General features: G+C 41.5%; 2 protein-coding genes across 24 annotated transcripts in view; one reads left to right on the forward strand and one right to left on the reverse strand.

Annotated features, from left to right (window-relative positions):
- Window positions 1–6,744, forward strand: part of GPR161 (G protein-coupled receptor 161) — a 58,053-nt gene extending 51,309 nt beyond the window's left edge. For all 10 annotated transcript variants that reach the window (XM_003824607.6, XM_008978275.6, XM_034939846.3 and 7 more), the window contains one exon: window positions 480–6,744. In XM_003824607.6, coding sequence (XP_003824655.1) covers window positions 480–745 — 266 coding nt within the window. In that variant the 3' untranslated portion in view covers window positions 746–6,744. The remainder of the gene's footprint in view (window positions 1–479) is intronic.
- Window positions 6,745–10,469: 3,725 nt separating this feature from the next.
- Window positions 10,470–18,361, reverse strand: part of DCAF6 (DDB1 and CUL4 associated factor 6) — a 138,418-nt gene continuing 130,526 nt past the window's right edge. For all 14 annotated transcript variants that reach the window (XM_034939760.2, XM_034939762.3, XM_057302200.1 and 11 more), the window contains 2 exons: window positions 17,850–17,955; window positions 10,470–10,936 (listed from right to left, as the gene is read on the reverse strand). In XM_034939760.2, coding sequence (XP_034795651.1) covers window positions 10,872–10,936; window positions 17,850–17,955 — 171 coding nt within the window. In that variant the 3' untranslated portion in view covers window positions 10,470–10,871. The remainder of the gene's footprint in view (window positions 10,937–17,849; window positions 17,956–18,361) is intronic.

Raw genomic sequence — 18,361 nt, forward strand, 5'->3', positions numbered from 1 at the left:
GCATGGGGAATCTCTGAGCAAATATGGAGAGGAGAGAGATGACATTAGGGTTTGTGGAAGTTTTGTTACACTGCTTCAGGGAGCTCAAAGACCAGAATACTCTTTCAAAGATGTAAAAATGTTGATTAGCATTAGTAGAAAGTATTTATCAAGTCTTTTCTATGGGCCAGACATAGGCCAAACATCTTAGAAAGAATTATCTCCTTTAGTTATCACAGTAACTTCTCGGAGTAAGAGGTGTCTTAATATCTTCTCTTTACAGATGAGGAAACTGAGGCTAGATTAGATACTTTTTCCAAGATTTCCCAGGTAGGAAGTCAGGGAGTCAGCTTTTGGTCTAGGAATCGAACTTTGAAACCCACGCCCTTAACTGCGGTTTGTCTCCCTCCCTGGAGTGGTGGAGCAGCAGCAGGCTTGTCCCCAAGGTAGTCCCCAGGCCTGGCTCCTCAGCTGACTTTTTTTTCTGCCTTCTCCCTCAGAAGCTGCCAAGAACTCGATTCTTCATGTGAAAGCTGAAGTACACAAGTCCTTGGACAGTTACGCAGCAAGCTTGGCCAAAGCCATTGAGGCCGAAGCCAAAATCAACTTATTTGGGGAGGAGGCTTTGCCAGGGGTCTTGGTTACAGCACGGACTGTCCCGGGGGGCGGCTTTGGGGGCCGCCGAGGCAGCAGAACTCTTGTGAGCCAGAGGCTGCAGTTGCAGAGCATCGAAGAAGGAGATGTTTTAGCTGCCGAGCAGAGATGAGGGCCTCAGGGTGCCGTGGGGCTGCAGCCTGAGAGGCTGGCCCGGGGAGGAGTTCCCATCACTGCCTGTGCCGCGGCCTTGGGAGCATGTCACTGTGTACAGCTGGCCACACACAGGGAAGAAGCAGCATCTGGTATGCAGCCACCAGGACAAGGACTGAAAATAATGTCTACAGTCCACAGCTTCAGCGTTTCCAGAGACCACATGTGAGCTTCTTTTAGGTCCCAGTGATGGGACCAGAAGCATCTAAAGCAAAAAAAAAACAAAAAACAAAAAACATCTAGAGATGCGGCTGTGGCTTTTTGGGAGGTGGGGCATGGGAGGACCAGAGACGAAGGGCTTGGAAGGAGACCCCCCACATGCATCATTTCCTCTTCTTCACAGTGTGCTGGGAGTCCAGCCGTGCACTGTGCCAGACGCCTCAGGAGGAGAACCCTCCCCAGTGTACTGTGGAGGATGACACAGCACTTCTTCCTAATGACACGCGACCGTCCTGGTGCCTCTACATGGTTGATGCAGGCAGTGTGGGACCCTCAGTTCTAGGACTGGTCCGCAGAGAAAGCACCCAGGAGCAGAGCGCTTCGGAGCGGTCCTCAGTGGCGCCACCTGCTGGTGCTAATAGGGACAGCCACAGGCCTCTTGAAGACTGGCCCACCCTGCCTACTTCCCTACTGACAAGTTCTTTGGTATTTCAAAAGGGAGAAACCACTATAAAAGACAAGAGGAAGGGCAGGTACTAGGTGTTTCATTTCCAGAATTAAAAAAAAAAATATATTTAAGACGTACCACTATTTTACCGGACTGAATGGGACTGTAGTGCCAAGCACAGCCAGGAAATAGAGAAACTGTTATTATGGAAGAGAATTTGTTCACATAGGAAAGCCTCATTAAATAGATTCTATGTGTGATGTTTGAGTGACCAATGAAAATAGCTGGCCTCAGTTCTGCATGGCACACTCCCAAGAGCAACAGTTACTATTATCACAAGCCTGGCATAAAATAAGATAGAAGCAGCCCTGGACCCACAGCCTGCAACCTGGGTTATTGGCCCAGCTCTGTCTTTGTGTGCACATGTCATTTGGGACATCTTGTCACCTTTCTAGGTCCTCTGTAAAGTGGGAAAACGGAGTGGAGTTGGATTGAATGGTCTCCAAGATCATTTCCAGCTCTGACCTTTGGTGTTCTCAGGATTTGTAAAGCAGAGATAGGTAAAACACAAAAGCAGACCCACGGACCGACCTTTGTATAACTTTGGAGTGTGGTTGCTCATGCACATGTGAAGTGCAGGCAGATCAAGGTTCTGTGGCCTTGTCTGCCCTGTCCATTAGAGCACAATCTGGATAGAATGCCAGCCACCAAGATGCATGAGGGGCAGGGTCACCATCTCAGAAGGGGAAGCACAGGAATGTGATTGGGATGGTTAAACCTCTCTTTTCCTCCCTTTGTGCTGGAACAGCAGTTGAAGTTTGGTCCTGGAGTAATTGCTGTGATGACTTGGGAAGCCACTGATCTCCTCTTGTGTCTGCCCTTGGCCTGCATCATGACTAAATAAGTTCAGGACTTCTCTGCTTTGGTTGGCAGAAGGTAGATTCCAAGGAGATCCTGCTGGTTGCTAAGAGGCAGCTGTTCTAGAAAGTGAATTACCCTTGTGGTTTTTTCTTTGGGGCCCAGCTAGCTCCTGGTGAGGCTGTGTTTTTGTGTTGTGTGGCAGAAACCAATGGTTAGCTGGTCCCCTGGTCTGCAGTTTGTAAAAGACCTTTCATGAGGCCTGGAGTCTTGCTACCTGTGGTGATTGAACTCAACTATTCTGGGTCACCTGGATGCCAGCCACTGGCCTAGCTTCTGGATGGGAGTGGGAAGGAGCAGAGGGCAGGTTCACCTGTGCAGGTCAGACACTCCGCTTCCATCACTGGATGGCATTCCTACGTCTGCGTGTGGTTCACGTTTTCTATATATATTCCCTGTATATATTTTTTCTAGCACTTGTCTACTTTCTGAAGGGACCATATTCCTGATCAACTAGTGTGCACAGAGGTGGAACAGGGCAGAGAGACCTTTATCTCTAGGATGGGTTGCTGGTTAGGTGTAGGCGTTCTTGAGTGCAGCAGCTTGGCTTTGAAACGCAAGGGTTGAAGAATGTTCCCCTGACTGTACTAGACTGGGCTCTAGGGAAAGAATCCTGAGACAGCCCCCCACTCCCCCACTGACCCCACACTAGCTGGGATATTATAGAATTTAATCTAAATAAATCTAGAAATACTGCATTTCACAAAATGATTCACTGTTTCCCTTTTTTTACTGAGGTCCAATTCATTTAGTCGTCTACCAGACACTGCACATCCAGTGTATGCGAAGCACCAGGCTAGGCTCTGTAGGCAATACCACTAAAGTATGCACTCTGATTTAGGGAGCAGGACCTGTGGATACCGATTCTAATAACTAGCGAAGTCAAGTCGTGGTTATAGAAAGAAGTGTGGCTTCAGAGGGAGGTGGGTATTTCCAACTACGGAGTTAGGGATGGCTCCATGAGATAAGTGACAGTTTGAGCTAAGTCTTGAAGGATGCTTGGCAGCTAGAACCATATTTTTCATATTCAGGAATTCAAATTTGCCTTTATTCAGCTAGAGAGAAAGAGAGAAGGGGGGGTGGGGGAGAAGGAAAAGAGAATTTTCACACATTCTGAAGTTCCTGAGAGCATTTTTGAGGATATCTGCCGTTAGTGCAGAAGGTCAAAACCCCAAGTGCCCCCACTAAACCCAGGCTCTTTAGCTGTAAACTGCCATGCAGTGGCAGGCCTGCAGCCTTCCTGATGGGACCACATGGACAGTGGCACATGGGACATTTGGCTACTCGTTAGCTTAAACAACTCAGTCCTGTGTCTTCTGGTTTTGACAAGACCACATTTAGGACTGCTGCCCACCTCTGCCTCTTTCATTGAGATTTCCGCCTTATTGGGTCCCTGTGCTATGCCACAGATACCAGGTTTGGGGTTGTTTTGACCCAGAAGGCACTGGGAGTCCCACATTACAGAGCACACGCACAGCTCAACACAGCCATTTCCCTGGCCAGAGGCACCAAGACTGAAGTTCAGGCCCTTAGACACTAGGTGGCAGCGGTGTGGCTGTGCAGAGCCAAGGATGAACCTGAGAGCTTGTTTGCCTCTGGCTGAGCATTGTTTTGAATTCCTTTGCCCTTATCGTGTAGTCCACGGCCTTGGTGACCAAGGACCACCTGGCTAGCCTGCTTACATGCATGACCCCATCCAGGTTCACAGGTATTGCCACTGAGTGATCTTAGGTAGATCACTGCTCCTGGAGAAGCAGAGTTGAGGAGTGTAAGACAAGGGCCATCTAGTGCCAATGTTCCTTGATTCTTATTTGAGGAGCTACTATGTGGTCTTTCTGTAAACAAGTGAACAACCAATGAGACTAAGTATTTGCAATAGATAGGCTAAGGAATTTGGGTTGAGACAGGAGAGGGAGGAAAAATGCTTTGATACAATGACAGATTGTTAGTCTCTTCAGATTTCCCTGAATATTTTCCATCCCGACAATATGCCTCTTAGATACTTGCAGATTAGACATGTCTCTGGATGGACCACAAGATACATTCACAACATGTGTTCAGCCTTGAGCCCTGGCTGTGTCCTGTCTGGAAGGAACTGAGGATGATGTGGCTATAAAGAGGCGGCAGTGAGCTGGCATGTGACTGCCTTATGTGGGCCTGACCTGTTTGACATTTGAGGGTCTATGATGTGCTAGGTGCTATGTTAGTTACTTCAAAATGCTTTATCTCATTTTACCCCAGTGCAAATGTGATATAGTGAGGATGGTGAAGACGTGGGTACAGTTAAGTCATGAGTTCAGATCCCGTGCTTCCAATTACATGGGTGTTTTCAAACAAGTCACTACTTATGAGTTTCCTCATCTGTGAAGGGAAGTTTAGTCATCTGTTTCTATGTGGAGACACACAGGATTGAGGGAGTCCTCCGTCACAGGGTGATTGTCTGGATTCTATGAGGAAATACTTGGAAAGCATGCAGCACAATGCCTGGGGTGCAGCTGAAGCTGAGCCACTGGTATTTCTTCACAGTATCTCTGTGGGGAGGGTGTATTATTCTTTTTTATAGGGATCTCTATAATGAAGTGAGAACCTTGAAAATATAAGTGTTATCCTAGATGGGAGGTGTTAAAGGTTTTTGCCTTGGGAATTGTCATATTTGTTGCACAGCAAGTAAGGACTTTCAGAAAAGCAGGGACGTGGTGAGGAAGAGCAGGCAATAGAGAGCAGGGAGGAAAGGCTAAGTAGCATCTGGAACTTGAGAGGTCTAAGGGAGCCAAAATGAGATTTTCTATTAAAAATGTCTATCCTCAGCCGGGCGTGGTGGCTCACGCCTGTAATCCCAGCACTCTGGAGGGTCGAGATGGGCAGATCACCTGAGGTCAGGAGTTCGAGACCAGCCTGACCAATATGGAGAAACCCTGTCTCTACTAAAAATACAAAATTAGTTGCGCGTGGTGGTGGGCGCCTGTAATCCCAGCTACTCAGGAGCCTGAGGCAGGAGAATCACTTAAACCCAGGAGGCGGAGGTTGCAGTGAGCCGAGATCACGCCATTGCACTCCAGCCTGGGCAACAAGAGCGAAACTCTGCCTAAAAAAAGAAAAAAAAGAAAAAGTCTATCCTCTATGCTACTGGCCTGTTTGTACAAAGATAAAATCATTCTAATTTGTCCTGAATGACTATCAAAGATGATCAAATCCCCAGGGCCTGGTGTAAAGTTCCAAATCATAGCACAAATACAGCTTGACCTTCCTTACAGTCCAGAAAGGACATTCTCCCTGAGAAATGCCCTTGGTTGCTGAGGACAGCTCTGTCCTGTAGTGACAGAGTGACTGCCTGGCTGTGGCTCTTGGGTTCACAGAATCCCTAATCCTCCAAGCCCCTAAGAGGCAGGGCAGGGATGCTACCCACAATATATGCAGAACCCCAGATGGAGCCTGTGGGAGAGAGAGGAAATTACCGTCTTCACTGTAGGCAAAGGAGAATGGCTGTGATTAGCCATATATGCCTATAAGAAGGAGCAGAGCCATACTGTCCTTGTGGGTTGGGAGAGGGGACACAGAATCCAGGGCAATTGTCTGAGGTCTCAAAGTAAGTTAAGCCAGAGTCAAAGCCAAACTCCAAGTCTTGGCCAAGCGGATGAGAAAAGCAAGGAGCCAGTCTTATAGGTCAAGGAAGATGAGGGATAGTTAAGAGTCATCAATATCATAGAACAGGCCAGCAGGGCTTTATTAGGTATGTAGAACTATTATAAACCAAGGATCTTGGGAGATATTAATATCTGCTGGCCAGACCTAAAAAAAAACTGAAGGCCCATGGAAAGTGACTGGACTCACCGGAAAGTATCTAACAAATACTTTGGATTCCAAAGTATTTCCAATACCTTGAAGATTCCTTTGAAAACATCAAAGCACAAACTCAAATCTGCACAAGATTACAAAAGCACAATTTTGGTCAGTGTTATTTTTAGAATGCAATACACAAAGCTGTGTTCATTTCTCTCAGCAAGCATTTTCCTGGGTAGTAGTAATAGCTTAGGAATCAAATGCCACTTTTGTTTTTCCTTTTTTCACTAGTTTGAAATACCACAAATCACAGGTGAGTCAGTCCTCCCAGAGGAAAAGACAGTCCTAGGGAGAATCACAGGCCTGGCAGACAAGACCACACTGAGAGCAGTAGAAGGAACCTGCATGCTTAAGGGACAGAGGACTGTGTTGTGTTCTCATAATAGACCCCTGGATGAAGAAGTGGTTAAAAACCAACCCTCGAAAAACAAAAATCCCTGGCTAATCCTGAAATATATTTAACTTGAAGTCTTTGGATGACTTTTTTAAGGTTAAAAAAATGTTTAGGATTATTATAAATCAATATTTATAAACAAGCAACAATGTATTTGGAATTTTTGTTTACCTGATTAAATATGTTTTTGGTATGTGTATACTGAGGAAATGGTGAATTTGTACTTGGACTTGTGGTCTGCGGACTTTGTTGGGTGCCTCTGCCTTTCTCCCATTTTCTGCAGCCATATCCCTATTGCCAACCTCCCTTCCCATGGGCTAAAGCGAGGGAGACTGAGCAGAAAGGGGTGGATTGCTGCAGAATTGGTGGGGGAGTGCCCATACCAGAGTCACCTGCAAATACTCATGCATGCATTTTCACAAATTCCTCCAAGGCAATTAAATTCAGATAACTGTTTAAATGACCTACTTCTCACCAGGCCCAAGAAACACTCTTAACCCAGAGTTTTTATGGGAGCTATGCCCTGTCTATCCATCTACAGATGTATTTTCTATCCCATAATCAAAAGTCAAAGAGGGCAAGAGGCAGATTATCGTTACCATTGAGACTCAGAACCACCTCAGGGCACGAAACCCACCTTTTCCTGACCCCCTTACCTGCTACCACTGAAATCATCTTCCAAGTGGATGGTGGCCCTAGGGTCCAGTTTGCTGAGCTTTCTGGGGTCCTCTGACACACACCCAATCTTGGAAGCAGCCGGCACTTGTGAATTCTGCCTCTGTAGAATGTTTTCTCTCTTTGCTGCCTCCTGACGGCTTGTCTGGCTTGCCCTGCTTCTGAGCAATACACACCATCAAAACTGCAAAATCACTGTGGGTGGGGGACCCAGTTCATTTAACAAATACTTTTTTAATTATTTTTTATTTTTTTGAGATGGAGTCTCGCTCTGTTGCCCAGGCTGGAGTGCAATGGCGCGATCTCAGCTCACTGCAATCTCTGCCTCCCGGTTCAAGCTATTCTCCTGCCTCAGTCTCCTGAGTAGCTGGGATTACAGGCACATGCCACCATGCCCGGCTAATTTTTCTATTTTTAGTAGAGGCGGGGTTTCACCATGTTGGTCAGCTGCTCTCGAACTCCTGACCTCGTGATCTGCCCACCTCGGCCTCCCAAAGTGCTGGGATTACAGGTGTGAGCCACCGTGCCTGGCCAACAAATACTTACTTTAAAAAAAAAATTTTTTTAGAGCAGTTTTAGATTCACAGCAAAACTGAGAGAAAGTAGAGTTCCCATAGCCCCGCTCTCCCCCATCAACATCCTGCACTAGAGCAGATGAATACCATTTTGACTTTCTTCTATTGTTTTTCCTGACAGTTACTCCTTCACCCCACTAGTCCTCCAGTATCCTCTGTCCTGTCAATTTCCCAACACCCCGCTATAACACATCCCTGTTACTGTCTTATTACAGTGGAAGGAATGACATACTGTGTGCTTAGAGTCGTCTTTTCAGTTATCCTGTATAACAACTCGTCAATCTTATGGCTTCATCTTGCCCTAACAGCCCCTGTGACATAGGTAGGGCAAATATGACCACCCCCCTTTAGAGAGGGAACAAACCCAGAGAAGTCAGGTGGCTTGAGCAAGGTACATAACTGAAAACCAGAAACTAAGACCCTTGCACTTTATGGAAGTCATGAAGTGACCTTGTTTGGCTAAAGCTCTGATTTCTCTATCCTCTTGATCATTTACGACGTTTCCTAATGTGGATACATATGTGCCTTTGTCAAGCTGGATGTTGAAGTCCAGCTGAACCTACTGAGCTTACTGAGTAATAACCTACTGCAGTTATTTTTCCTCTACACAAAAAGCTAACCTTCTCAGCAGCAGATGTCTCTGGCTGTGGAGGAGATCCTTGTTCTCCATATGGAAGAGGGATGCTCTGCTTGACTACTGACTGGTCCGTGAGACCAGTTGTGGCTCAGCCAAGAGATATTATGTCTTACTCTCAGTATCTGACTTCGTCTTTTCTCTCCAAGATATTTAGATTCCTGAAAATAATAGGAACATTTCAACTATCTGCTAATTAAACAATAAGAGATTGACTACTTTCAACAAAAAAGGGCAGCTGTTAACAGCACAAACACTAAAAGCATCAACAGACAGGGGCCCAGGTTTGAGATGACCATGGCAAGCCATCACATTTGCATTGGCACTGGCCTCTTTCAGCCACCATGTATAGTCACCAATGATATCACATCCACTTCCAGAGTGTGAGCAAAAGCTAGAGCTCAAGGCTGGTGCTGATGGTGATGGATAAGCTGTCATACGATCCGTAGCTCTGACCTTGACAACTCCAACATTTTCTTTCTTTTGTAAGTGTTATAATTTTGGCAGCACTGAATAGCTGTTTCAAGATGGGGTCAATAATCAGTCCAGCATGTAATTCAATGTCTTCTCCAGCTGCTGGCTGGCAAGGAGGTATAGTGAAGATAGTTACTGGCTGGACTATAGGTCATGGAGAAGTTGCTGGGTTTATTTCTGTCCTTCACAAGTGAGACAGTTCCTAAGAGCCCACTGAATGGAAGCTCAAAGACTTTCCCCACTAAAAGGGAGAAATGATGTGCCATCCCAGAATCCTACAATAGCAAAGGCCAAGCGTGTGTGTGAGGGTGTGTGCGACAGTGAGCGTGCCTTTGAAATCGCGGACCACTAAACCCAACACTCTGCCATGCTTGCGATTTTGCCTCCAAGATATTATGAGGCAGTGAACTAACTGCCTCACTCCCACCTGGCAGGTCTGGGTTCCGGAAGTGGCTTTGTATATCAAGAAAGTAGCAAAGAGAAGCCATGGACATGTACTGTGCTCATATGGATGACAAGAGGAGGAGAGAAATCAGAAAGTATAGACAGAATAATTTGGTGTTAAGAAAAGATTTATTTTGTGAATGGACTGAAGAGACGTGAGCACATGAATAGACTGAGGGGAAGATACCAGCAGAATGAAAATTTAGTAGAAGTGAGGGAGGATGATTGAAGGGTTAGGTCTGCAGGAGCAGTTTTGGGTCATAACTTATAGGATATGTAGGTCTGGGTGTAGATGACTTGAATGGAGGTGGATACTAGAGTTAAGGAAGAGCAGAAATTAGACTGGATGATCAATAACTTGCAGTGAAATTTAAAATTTGGAGTGAGAGGCCAGAAGCCATTTCCTTCAGGGCTACTTTATGCTACTATGTGAGCTACCCATGATGCTCTCAGTCATTTCTGCTTGAAGACTAACTCCTTTATTTGTGTAATGAGGTTCCACTAATCAGGAGCGATAACAACTGGAGGTAAAAATAAAGTATAGTTGGCCCTTGAACAACACAGGTTTGAACTACATAGATCCACCTATATGTGGATTTCCTTTGCCATCCCTGAGACAGCAAGACCAACGCCTCCCTCTTCCTCGGCCTTCTCAACATGAAGACCTTTATGATGATCCATTTCCACCTAGTGAACAGTAAATATATTTTCTCTTCCTTATGATTTTCTTAATAACACTTTTTCTGTAGCTTACTTTATTGTAAGAGTATAGAATATAACACAAATAATATACAAAATATGTGTTAATTGACCATGCTATCAGTAAGACTTGCGATCAACAGGCTGTTAATGGTCAAATTTTTGGGAAGTCAACAGTTACACATGAATCTTCAACTGTGAGGGGGGCTGGTGCCACTAACCCCTGGGTTGCTCAAGGGTCAGCTGTACCTTGGAAAGAGAAATGAAGGAAGTCCTTCTATGTGATTCTATCCCACACAAGCAAAAAAGGAAAAGGTTGTTAAATCTAGAAAATATAGAAAAATAGTCATCGTATGCTACAGGAGAGATTGGAAAACTGTGGGTCAAAGTAGCAAGGCATTAAATAAAAAGTCAAATTCAGGGTATCTTAAAACAACCAGTTTCTTTAATTAGAAAGCAACAAACATGCAAATGGCAAGTGTAGAAATTTATTTGAACCAACATTTTCACTATGATGAAAATTATTCTTCAACATTGATCCAAGCTCCCACATTTGAAGGTTAGGGAAAATATTGCACTTTGCATTTTCTAGCACTCCTCATACACGGCAAAAAGTTTTAAAAACATTCTGCTAGTTTTGTTTTATACAATCTCCCAAATTCATGCACACAATCATTCCAAACCAATGTTAGGTTATCCCAAAAAAAGGGAAAAACTCCAAAAACCATAACCTTAAAATTGCACTAAAGCTCTGTAAAGAAAAAAATATAATAAATGTCTTATACAAATTTCAGAACATTTAAGTGCTTGCCAAAAAAGAGTTTATTATTCCTCATCCTCATTTTCATTCTCTTGACCAGAGCCTTCTGATCTGTCACCCTCCAACCGGTCTGGAAACACAGATAAGAGAATCGCAAAGAGAAATACTTTTAGTAATTACAATTATTAATATTTTTCAATGCCTTTTATTTAAAACGCATTAAAAATCAGTTCACCACTATGTGTGGATGTTTTTTAGAGGCAAATAAAAGAGTAAAGAAAACACAGTATTATTAGCTTTGATTATGCATGTTATTCTAAAACATGTAAAAATGAAAAAAGAAACCCACTCCTAAAATCTTGATATATTATGTTCTACTGCAGTGGTTGTCAAACAGTGTTCTTTGGAGTCTAGGTTTCTAAGGAGGTACATCAGGTGCTGCAAAGGGGAGTGAGGAGGCAGCTGTGTGAGAGAAAATATGTGGACCATTGTTGAGGATTTGTGTAATTCTGTTTGTAAAAAGATTTTTTCTAATTAAATACTATGTTCCAGGCATTGTGATAAAACCTGAGAATACAACAGTGACCAAAACAGATGTAAGTTTCTGGTCTCAAGGAGCTTATTTAGGTTAAACACTCAAGTGAATATAAACTTACAAACTGGTGAGTACAGTACGCTCGTTCAAGTTTTCAGGATTTACACTTGCTATTCCTCTGCTTGGGATACTTTTGCCCAATTCTTTAGCTATAAAGGTTTACTCATCTCAATACAACTATTATCCCCTTGGTGAAACTTTTCCTGGACATTTCCAAACAGGCTATCTGCAGAATTATGAACTCCCTCCTCCACATTCTAGAATATCTTATATGAACTTCACAATGATTATCCTAATTACAGTAATAGTTGTTTGCATGTCTTCCTGCAGACCAGACTGAGAGTTCCTGGAGGGCAAGAGTTACTTCTTTTTATCTTTATATCCTCAGAGCCTAGTATAGGATGTTCAATGAAGGTTTACTGAATAAATGAATATAAGTTTTATTAAGGTAAGATACATTACATAAGGGTATTGTGAAGAAGGCAACAGCATAAAATCACTACCACCACTGAGATGGAACTAGGATGTTTCTGCCCCAGAAACATTTCCACATAGTAACATGGAAAATATTAAGGTTAAGCATAAGGAAAACAGTTCAGTCCCACTGTCAACAGCAAGAGAAGACTGAATCCTGAGATTTTATTTATTATCTACACAGGATTAAATGCTCCCACTGGATCCTAGGTCAACAGCACCAAGAACAGTACACTGAAGGGACTATATGTCCCTTTTAATTGTTTAATTGTCCAAGTGAATTAGATTAAATCTCCTCTATGCCAACTCTAATCCAATGTCAAACCAATGACAAAATGTATGTGTAACCTTTATAACCTTAATTATACAAATAGGTATTGAATACAAATAAGTATTCAATTCCTTACTGATCTATAAAGGTCTATTCAAATCTTATTTTGTTCATTTATTTTATAAATATGTATTGAATACATATTTATAAAATAAATGAACAAAATAAGATTTGAATAGACCTTTATAGATCAGTAAGGAATTTAAACACAGTAGAAGAATTAAAGGCTACCTAAGGGATATTAGTATAAAAAAATTACATTGTTTTTATTGTGTGATACTTTCAAGAGAGAACAAAACATGAAGTTGCTATTCTACTTAAGTAGGGCTCAGGAATGGGAATCCTGAGTATGACTGAATATATTCAAGAAACCTATCCTGTCATGTTAGAGCATGATGAAGCAGTAACGGCCTATCTCAAAGTTGGCAGGCTTCTTACTCAAATTTCTTTTGGTTGTCACATTATAAAGAAGATGGGATAATAGAGAGTTAAGAAAAAAATGTCACAGCCTTTAAATCAGGGAGTTTGCAGTAGAGGTTAGACTTTTACACTCAGAGGCACACAATAAAGAGACAAATGAGGGCCAAGAGTCTTTTACGATAGGTCACAGAATAAGTGACAGTGGCTTCTGAAATGAGGAAAGCAGAATAGTTGTTCTCTCCTCAAATTCAATTCATTTAACTGATGCATAGTCACCTCTTCCAGAATGTAAGCCCAACTTCTCAGAATTAATTAAATCTTCTGTTCATGAAATGCTACTGAAGTAGTAAGGCTGCAAAGCAGTTAACACTTATACAAATCTCTGGTTGGCAATTATAGACAAGGAGGTCTGAAGAACAGTGTGTTCTCTTAAATAAAAACTGGAAATAAGAATCACTTCTATGTATACTGTTTTTCTTTTTCTTTTTCTTCTTTTTTTTTTTTGAGACCGAGTCTCGCTCTGTCGCCCAGGCTGGAGTGCAGTGGCGCGATCTTGGCTCACTGCAACCTCCGCCTCCCGGGTTCAAGCGATTCTCCTGTCTCGCCCTCCCGAGTAGCTGGGACTACAGGAGTGTGCCACCACACCCGGCTGATTTTTTTGTTTTTAGTAGAGATGGGGTTTCACCATGTTAGCCAGGATGTCTATGTATACTGTTTTTCAGAAGTAGCAATGTCAAATTGCTTTTGTAAATAAGGTTTACATTTGTAGAAAGGTTCCTTTTATTCTGTTAGAATATTTCTTCGGAAATTATTTTTGGCTGGGGAAGATATGATATGAAGAGACACTGAGTTTGCTGCAGAGGGAGGGAAGGTAGATAAGAAAAAAATTTCCCAATGGAAGCCTGTGTTCCACAAAAAACACTGTTGTTTTATTTTCCAGGCTACCCTTTACAAAGAACTTATTTACTTTCTTTAAAAGAAATAATACAAATTCATTGTTAGCTAGAGATTTGATACTAGATGTGTACTTATTTACCAGAATACTCAGTATTTGTTAAGCAACTACTATGTGGTAGGCACTGTTTTAGGAGCCTAAAGACCCAGCTGCAAATTAAGACAAACTGGGTCTCTGCTCTTTATAAGCTTACTTTCTAAGGAGGAAGACAGACAACAAAGGTACCACCTGCATTTTTCTCCTCTAATCTGTAATAAGACAATAAATAAAGAAATTAAAGCTTAAGAGTGATAAGTACTTGAGGAAAATAAGGCAATGAACAAGAATGACTAAGTGAGAGGGAAGATATGAGAAGACACAGAAAACAACTTTAGATTGGGTGACCAGGGAAGACTTTTCTTTTCTTTTTTTTTTTTTTTTTTAGACTGATTCTCCCTCTGTCACCAGGCTGGAGTGCAGTGGTGCGATCTCGGCTCACTACAACCTCCACCTCCTGGGTTCAGGCGATTCTCCTGCCTCAGCCTCCCAAGTAGCTGGGACTACAGGCACGCGCCACCACACCCAGCTAATTTTTGTATTTTTTAGTACAGACGGGGTTTCACCATGTTGGCCAGGCTGGTCTCAATCTCCTGACCTCGTGATCTACCCGCCTCAGCCTCCCAAAGTGCTGGGATTACAGGCATGAGCCACCGCGCTACCAGGGAAGACTTTTCTAAGGAGGTGATATTGGAGCTAAGACCTCAATTGTATGTGAAGTCCTGGGGGCAAAGTTGGGCAGAGGAACAAGTGAAAAGGTCCTAAATGTGCTACTAAGCTTGAAGAGTTTGAGGAAGAGAGGCCAGTATGGCTAAAATGTAGTGAGCTAGAAAAAAAGGTGGACTGAGTGGAAGTCAGAGGTTGGCAGAATGTATGTCATGTAGGACCTTGAAGGCCAGAGTAAGAAGTCTGGGTTTTACTTTAAGAGCAATAGGGAGTCCCTGAGAATTTTAAGAGGGGGTGGTATCTAATTTGTGTTTTAAAAAGGTGGTAGCAGACTATAGCCCATAGGCAAATACAGCCCACTGCCTGATTTTGGTTTTGTTTGAGACAAGAGTCTCAATCTGTCACCCAGGCTGGAGTGTAGTGGCGCAATTTTGGCTCACTGCAACCTCTACCTCCCAAGTTAAAGTGACTCTCCTGCCTCAGCCTCCCAAGTAGCTGGGATTACAGGTGTGCACCATCACACCCAGCTAATTTTTGTATTTTTGTATTTTTAATTTTTTTTATTTTTTATTTTTATAGAGACGGGGTTTTGCCATGTTGGCGAGGCTGGTCTTGAATTCCTGACCTCAGGTGATTCACCTGCCTCAGCCTCCCAAAGTGCTGAGATTACAGGCGTGAGCCACTGTACCTGGCTCTGTTTTTATAAATTAAGTTTTATTATAAGAGCCATACCTGTTCATTTACATATGGTCTATGGCTGTTTTTGCATTACAATGGCAGAGTTGAGTGGTTACAATAAAAACCATATCTGGCTATTAACAAAAAAATTAACTGACCTGTTTTGAAAGGATCCCTTTGGCTGCTGTGTGAAAATCAGACTGTATGAGGACAAGAGAAGTAGAAGCAGGGAGATCAAGGGTATATAAATATTAGGTCTATTCTGGAGTAAAGTTAGTATCACTTACTGAGGGAGTCAATCTGTGAACGATTTAATCAGTGATTGTGATCTCAATAGGATAACAGGCTTTGCAAACCCATGACAGAGAAATGGTAACTATCTGTGCTAAGATCCAGAGGTATAATGGGAAGAATGTCAAGAGATAATGCAGGGTTTTGTAAGACATGTTAACACATTTGGACTCTACCCTAAGAACATGTGTGGGCAAAGGAGAATTTTAAGCGGGCAGTAAAGTGATTCTAAGACATTCTAGAGGAGTCTAGAATGATCCATGTAAACCATTACCAGCTTTCCAAAGCCTCTCAAAGCTTCTAGGGATGTCAGAAATGCCTTTCCATCTCAAGTGGCCACTAGACTAGCAGTCTTTAGTGCATTATTCATGAGATTAACTTTGGTTGCTTTTTAAAAATGTAGAAGCTTAATCTCTATCCAGCTAAAATGAACCAGAATCTTTAGCAGGTGAGACCTAGGTAAGTATTTGTAGTTTGTAAAACCCCTACAGATGATTTTAGGAGGCTCCTTCATTAAAAATCACAGCTCCAACAGAAAGAAACTGTCCGTATCTATTCCCTGGACTTCCTAGGAAGCCTTCTGGAGTAATGGATGAGCCGAGAAGGTACTTTGTGGCTACCATGTGCTTATTTGATCCAAGTCCATTTTTAACTCTCCTGAATATGCACACATTATTGTATTTGGACTGCAGGACACTGGATAGGAGAGAAAAAGAGTGGTTGACTAACTGACCCACCAAATAACTAGATATCTTAAAGATAAGGGCAGCAGAAATGTTAACTCTTGGGCACTTTATTCTATCTAGTATTTTGTATAACAGAAGCAAGAAGATAAGCTGACTAAACCAACTAGAAATTGTCTTTTTGATTGCTGGCAAAAAGAAATGAAAGAGAATTTTTATATTATAAAACATCTTATCTAATTCTAAAACCAAAGAAGGATGGTAGTGGCTATTAACTAACCAACCACTGCTACATTAGCACAAATAGATTTTTGTGCAACTGGAAAGAGAATTAATTTTCTGCAGGAAAACTACTGAGGAAGAGCCATCCACTAGATAAGATAAGCACATTTTAGGTGTCATTACCAGTAAACGTTTTTCTTGTTTTAAAATGCTGCTTCCTCAAATGTGAAATTCAAATGGATGAATTTTAAGGGTTACTTGCTGTTATTGAACAAAATATATTTTAAAAAAGTTACAGTGTTATTATAATTTAATAATACAGGAACCCAAAGAAGATTACAAAAACATTTTGTTGGTCTACTAACATTTTTTGTTTACATTCCAGGTTTATTTTTTGTTGTTGTTTTCACCATTTGAAGTTTTCCCTCTTTCCTGGTAAAAGTTAATATTTACATTTGAGGATTATTTTCTAATTCTTTTAATTACAAACATATGGGTCTTCTTTCAATTTTTCAGATGTGCTATACTTTCTCTCCTCTAGGGCTTAGAAAAACGCTATACGCTGTCTACTTTCTGTGGAATACTTGTCTCCATTCCCCACTCTCTCTGAGGAAGTGATATTTAATTCACTGCTTATGCAGTTCTTACAGTAAGAAGTTATCTCAACAGAGTGAAGATGGGAGGGGACAGCACGATTATAAAAACCCTGAGGTGGGAAAGAGTTTGGTGTATCCCCAAAAATCAAAGAGGGCCAGTGTGGATCGAGTAGTCACAGAAGAAAAGAATGCTGTAAATCAGCTAGAATAGTTTGAGATTAGATCATCCAGAGGTTTGCATGTCATATGAATGATTTGAATATATTCCTGTAAGTGAAATTTATAGGTCAAAGGGGAGTAAGGGCTTGGAAGCTAATTTCAAATTCTGGCTTTAATATTTATCAGTTGTGTGACTTGGGCTAAGTTATTACAAATAACCTACTTTGTAAAGGATTGGAGGTAAATGAGGATAAAGCTGTGAAATAATTAGTATAAGCCTGATACATTATAGTTACTTTATAAATGGTACCCATTATTATTAAATGATAGCTAATACCAAACGTATAGGGACATTTATGAAATCAGTGAAGAGTGGTAAAACTCTTTTGTTTGATAAATATATTCTGCTTATAACAGATACTAGACCTTTTCTTTTGTTATAAATTATTCAATTCCTTCTTGAACCTTAGTTGTAATATATGCATTTTTATGTATCTGTGGCACTGCACCTCACAGTTTATCTAAAACAAAAAAATATTCAAAAAGCAAACTGAGGTATGTTTCATTTCTTAGCATGTCACATTTATTTCTGTTTGGGCTATGACTGATTTTCAACAAACCTACCATTAAAGAATATGCACTATAATATATCCTAAGGTTAATAGTATGGTCCTGTACTCTAAGAAAACAGCAGCTGATAAGAGTTTTTACGTGACTCTGGTCTTTTCATTTTGACCATTTTACGACAAATGTAGTTCATGAGGAACTAAGTTACTGTGCTAAGATCAAGCATTCACAGAAATCCTAGTTTAGAAGTTAAGCTACCCTCATTTTGTGATATTAAAAAATATATATAAACCCCTTTAAAGCAGATCTTAAATAATAACATATTTTCAAATATAAAAATGGTTTTAGTAGTATACTTAAAAGTTCCTACCAGCTCGGATATGATTAAGTGAAGCCAACATCCTCAACATGAAAGAGGCTGGAACTGTAATGGTGTTTCTAGTTTCTTCCAGCATGAGTTCATTTCGAGTTATAACCTACAAGGCAAGTTAAAAATCATATCAAAGATCATAAAGTAACTGTATTTTTTCCTTGAAGATCAGGCAAACTGTAAACAATCAGCCAGTACCAGGAGGAATTACTTCATTCTTTATGCGTCTGATGTCTATATTTCTGCCTTAAGTCTATTCAATGCCAAATAATCACTGTAACTTGTATTTAAAGGAGGAAGGTCAAAGAACACAACTCTTTCAAATGGCAGAAAAACAAAGGTCAAACTTTGAGGCTACTTAAAACATTTAAGAATTTAATTTAGCTTTTACTTGCAATTTGTTTCTCAGAGCCATTTACTTTGTTGGCTCCTTGTTTTCCCTATAGGAGAACTGATAACTTTAGTGACGAAATACAATTAAATTATTATCCATGGGCCACTTGAATCCCTTC

The sequence above is a fragment of the Pan paniscus genome, chromosome 1 (assembly GCF_029289425.2).
Source record: "Pan paniscus chromosome 1, NHGRI_mPanPan1-v2.0_pri, whole genome shotgun sequence".
NCBI classification, from domain to species: Eukaryota; Metazoa; Chordata; class Mammalia; order Primates; family Hominidae; genus Pan; species Pan paniscus.